Source organism: Dasypus novemcinctus, unplaced genomic scaffold (genome assembly GCF_030445035.2).
Source record: "Dasypus novemcinctus isolate mDasNov1 unplaced genomic scaffold, mDasNov1.1.hap2 scaffold_152, whole genome shotgun sequence".
NCBI lineage: Eukaryota > Metazoa > Chordata > Mammalia > Cingulata > Dasypodidae > Dasypus > Dasypus novemcinctus.
The window spans coordinates 635882-641096 of record NW_026688156.1 but is presented as its reverse complement, the minus strand read 5'-3'; the positions used below and the strand labels follow the sequence as shown (position 1 = coordinate 641096).

Here is a 5215-nt window from a genome sequence, read left to right as displayed (position 1 = left end):
TTTTTGAGTTGCATTTATGTTAATATAATAAAAAATTAAAATATACAAATAATTTTCTTTTTAGTCTTTACTAAAATAAATTACACTTGATCTATTAACTAAATAATTTGAGCATTTTTAAAGTATATGGAGGAAATTAACTGAGACATTCACTATAAGATACATGGTATCTAAAAATCTCTCAATATAGTTCTCATAATCAGCAATCATTTTATAGATGAGGGGCTACATTATAGGTCTTAACATGTTACAAACATAATATTCCTAATAGATTTGGAATAACATGATCAATTAAAGGGTTTTAGCAGTTATGATTTTATGTCAGATGAACACAGATCTCTACTTTCTTGAAGAGAATGGCAATTTTCTGATAGTAACTCCTAGAGTACACTGTACCCAGAAACCATGCCAGTGATTTGTAAAATCAAGAGACCTAGGGCACATGGGCCCCTCAGTGTTAACTTTTGGAGTAAATTTTAAGTCAATGTTGGAGGTAAGTTACTACCAGGTTAGAGGTGTGGAAGAGAGGAAAGTTCTTGGAAGAGGAATAGTAAACTCTTGACTTCCCTGACTCATAACCCGGTGTTTGGAGAAGAGAAAATCAAGAAAAACAGTCTCCCTCCCCAGATCAATGTCAAAGAAGGAAATGATCAACAAAAAGGCAGATGCTCCCTAATGAGCAAATATCTCCTCTGCTGCACTCAGTTATCGTATGTACACTCAGGCTGGATGGCTTATGGGTGTTTCTTTGGGGTCCCAAGTCTGGTTTAAGGACTGATGCCCGACTCTCTTCTGCTGTCTTTTGTGGGGGTACAGCCTCAGTCTCCTTCACCAACCAAGGACTTTGGACTTCTACAGAAATACCATCTTACCAATTCCATCCAAGTGAGTCAGAGGGCTCAGCAGAACATGCAGGGAAGATTCTGGTTGGATGGAATTTGGGAGTTTTGACTTGAGCTCATCTGGGATCTACTCCAGCCTGACCCAGAGCTGAATGATCATTGTACTAGTTCTCAGGCCTGCTAAGATAAATGGATTTTTTTTATGTTAAAAATGATTGTCCATTTGAGTCAGAAATACAGGATACATTACAGATGACTAAGAAAGGAGAAAGGAAACCCATTTAGAAGGGGGAAAAGCAGGGATAAAGCAGTTCCAGGAAAAGGGAAATACCTGTTCAAGGAGTTTTGTAGTTAGGTGGGAATAGGGGAATGGGCTAGTAGCAGTGGCAGAATGTTCAGTGAATTGAGGCATTACTTTTTTTTTGTTTTACATTTAGGATGAGGTATATTTAAGCAAATGTCTCTTTGATAGGAAATATCTAATATAGTGGAGGTAGATATTTCCTTTCAGTAGCATTTCATGAGGCATATACTCACACATTGGATAGTCACATAAAAAAAGTTGTTTTTATATAATGGGTGGAATTTATATACTACAACATTTACTCAGTGACCTTTTTTTTTTAGAAAGATCAGGTCTTTACTGCAAAATTATTCAAAAATATCACAGCAGCACACCCTTTAAGGTATTACAAAGCACTCTTCAAGACCAGAGGCCCACAGTTTATTTCATAAAAGCACAATTTATTAATAGTGTGGGCTCCTGCACACTCAGGGACCTGGGGCAATTCTGGCTCTGTACAAGCTGAGTTTGTGGTTTGGCCTGAATGTTGCTGTTGGGGGCTGGAGAAAAGGACCTATATTATTGTTTAAGAGACTCTGGTTTTCTGGTCACAGGCTTCCAGCTTGGGGATAGAGAAGCTGTGTGGCAGCCTCCTCCCCCTGCACCTCAGCAATTATGCCTATCGGGCAAGTGACATATGTTGTCCGTTGGTCATTTACATTCCCCATTGCAGCTTATTTTTGCAACTCTCTACCTTTATATATTAGGGTGTATGTCCTTCTTCTTTATAAGTAAACTTTCAATCAAAAAACTGCAAGTTTTTCCCTTCAACTTTGCTCTTTGCCATTTAGTTCTTCTATGTCTTTATAAACACTTTTGGAGGAATGTGTTAATGTCTATCATTATATATGATGTTCACCTCATTATTTTTCAAACTTAGAAAGTTCTGCTTCCATTAGATTAATAGATCAATTTTTAATTGCATTACCAACTGTTTTTCCTCATCGTGCCTTTTGGGGTTAGATCTACTTCTGAAATTGCATCACTTTCTGCCATCCTTTGGAAGGCATTTTACTTTGCAGTGGACCACATGTTGCTTTTATTCTTTACATAATCTGGAACAATTTTCAGTCTGCTCTTGCTGGAAAAGCAACAATGGAACTGAAATAAGGCTGTTGAATAGGCTCTGAGAGATGCAGAAAGAATGACAATTGAGAGTCTAAAATTCAAAATAAGACATATCTGATTCCAAAAATTTTGCCCTTAATAAAATTTAAAAAGACATCAAATGCACCATATAAGCATTCCCAACATTGTTGTACTAGTTACATATTTTCAGTTGTGAAACATTTGTTTATTCCCATAGGTCATTTTATGCTTGAAGCGACCATTCTATTAAGTGCCTTGTCATTGTAAAAAGATATCACTGCCATTGTATTTTTTGTTAATTTCTTTTTGTTCTTTTTTTAGTTTTTCTTGGCTTCAAGGGTGATAAAACTGGAATTGGATTGCCATCAGAAGCAAGAAAGGATTTCTTCATCACAATTTCTCATGTGATGCTTGAGTTTTTATCTTTCAAGTCTATTTAATTCCTTCCTGTCTTATTACTGAGCAGATATTTTATGTTCCTTTATTTTATTTATTTATTTATTTATTTATTTTATTGACTTTGTAATAATATTACTTTAAAAATATATATGTGAGGTCCCATTCAACTCCACCCCCCCACCCCCCCTCTCCCCCCCCAGCATATGTTCCTTTAAATAAAGGGAATAAAGTGATCATAACAAAAGGGAGCTCTGTGTTTACATGAGCATGGGAGGCTTGTCAGCTAGAATTTCAGAGCACCATTTCTAAATACTTGGAGAATGGAAAAACTGATGTTGTCAGCTTGCATTTTATTTACTCCGGGATTATCTGTGTGGCTGAGTATGAGAAGAGCATGATGTTAACTCCCGCCCAATGATGCTAAGGTGTGCATTATGTGTGTGTGTGTGTGAAGTGTGTATGGGATGTGATGTGTGATGTGAGCAGTCCTCAGAGCAGTGGTATCTAAGCTCATATATTACAATAGGTGTCTTCTATAGTACAGAGCCTGGAGGCTATTCTAAAAAGGCCAATAGGACCTGTTCCATTCCATTTGGTGGGATAGCTTTGCATCCAAATTAATGAATAGTGAGAGGTTCAGAATATGGATGAAGACCTCCCTGAATTTGAAGATTCAGCAGCAACAAGGCTGCCTTGTTCTTAAACTTCCTCTGAAATCATCTCTATTCACTATCCTCTTAATCATTTCCCTGCCACACTGACCTCCTTGTTCACTCTGAACACTGGAAAAAAGTAATTTTTAGGGTCTTTTTCCTAGAAGTTATCCCACTGGGCACAAATTTCCCCTTACATCCTCATGGCTACTGCCTTCTTTTCCTTTAGGTGCCTCTTTGAATTTCACATCATATATGGGACTTTTCTGAACACCAAGTGAAAAATAGCTCCATCATTTCACTTTTTTTACCTGCTTTCTTTTCCTTAAAGCATGTGAAATCATCCCCTTTGTAATATGATTGTGTTTTAATTGCATGTATTCTATATGTGCTGATGGTTGGGACTTTTGAGTTACAGCATTGTAAACTCATTGCCACAACTCTACTTGCCTCTTAGTCACAACTCAATACATATTCCACAAATGAATGAATATCTCATGAAATCCATAGTGTTCATGAATTCTTGGTAAAGGGCTGAGTTTGGGGGATGGAATTCCTAGTCATAGGTGACACTACAAATACCCTAAAGGGATAAGATCTATATAAATAATATAATATTAAATTTATCACTGAAATAGGCAATGTAACATTTCTGTTTGGATAGTGCTACTTGCTTTGTGAAACTATCCATGTTCCTTTTTGTTTCTTCTTAGTCTCATCAGGCACATGGGACCTGGAAATGAAATGCAAATTTCAGAATTTCTTCTTCTGGGATTTACAGAAGTTCCAGAAGTGCAACCCCTCCTCTTTGGGTTGTTCCTGTCCATGTACCTGGTCACCATTTTTGGGAACCTGGTCATCATCCTGGCCATCTTCATGGACTGTCACCTCCACACACCCATGTACTTCTTCCTCTCAATCTTGTCCCTTTGTGATATTGGTTTATCCTCCACTACTGTCCCAAAGATGCTGGTGAACATCCAGGCACAGAGTAGAGTCATAACCTATGCAGGCTGCCTCACCCAGATGTATTTTTTCTTGCTCATTCTGCCTCCTGGCCATGATGGCCTATGACCGTTTTGTGGCCATCTGCCACCCCCTTCACTATACAGTCGATATGAAACCCCAGATCTGTGTCCTGATGGCTCTGGGGTCCTGGACCATGAGTGTTATGGAATCCTGTTTACAGAGTTTATTGGTGTCACAACTGTCCTTTTGTTCAAGTGTAGAAATCCCAAACTTTTTCTGTGAACTTCGTCAGATGGTCCAACTTGCCTGTTCTGACACTTTTCTCAATTACTTAGTAATGTATTTAATAGCTGGAGTGCTGGCTGGGGGTCCCCTTGCTGGAATCCTTTTCTCCTACTATAAGATTGTTTCCTCTGTATTTGCAATCTCGTCAGCTCAGGGGAAATATAAAGCATTTTCAACCTGTGCATCTCACCTCTCAGTAGTCTCCTTATTTTATTTCACGACCATAGCAGTGTACCTCAGTCCTGCTGCTTCACACAACATACATTCAGGTGCACCAGCCACGGTCATGTACACTATGGTCACACCCATGCTGAACCCCTTCATCTATAGTCTGAGGAATAAAGATATAAAGAAGGCTCTGAAAAAATGCTTTGGGAGGAAAGTCTGCAAAGTGTCATTTGTCTTGCAGCAGCTGAAAGGCCAGTTTTAGCAGCTCCTAAACCTTCAGAGCTACATATTTCCTTTCTTTGTTCAGTAGGTGCATATAGACCTGCCTAGAGTCAAGATGACCTCAAAAATGAAGAAGTAAAATTTTAAATCACACATTGTGTTATAGAGCAAGATTTTATTTTTGATAATGAAAGAGTTCTCCTTGAAGTATGCATGATTCATGTACAAATTTAAGGAGTTTTTCA

General features: G+C 38.1%; 1 protein-coding gene across 1 annotated transcript; it reads left to right on the top strand.

The window, feature by feature from the left end:
• Positions 1–4389: 4389 nt before the first annotated feature.
• LOC139438521 (olfactory receptor 7A10-like) lies at positions 4390–5010 on the top strand. The gene has a single exon (XM_071213607.1). It carries the CDS (start codon positions 4390–4392, stop codon positions 5008–5010), a length of 621 nt encoding a protein of 206 aa, XP_071069708.1.
• Positions 5011–5215: the final 205 nt, after the last annotated feature.

Excerpts from the sequence above, each read along its gene's own strand:
- LOC139438521 (XM_071213607.1), top strand. The coding sequence starts at position 4,390 with ATGGCCTATGACCGTTTTGTGGCCATCTGCCACCCCCTTCACTATACA.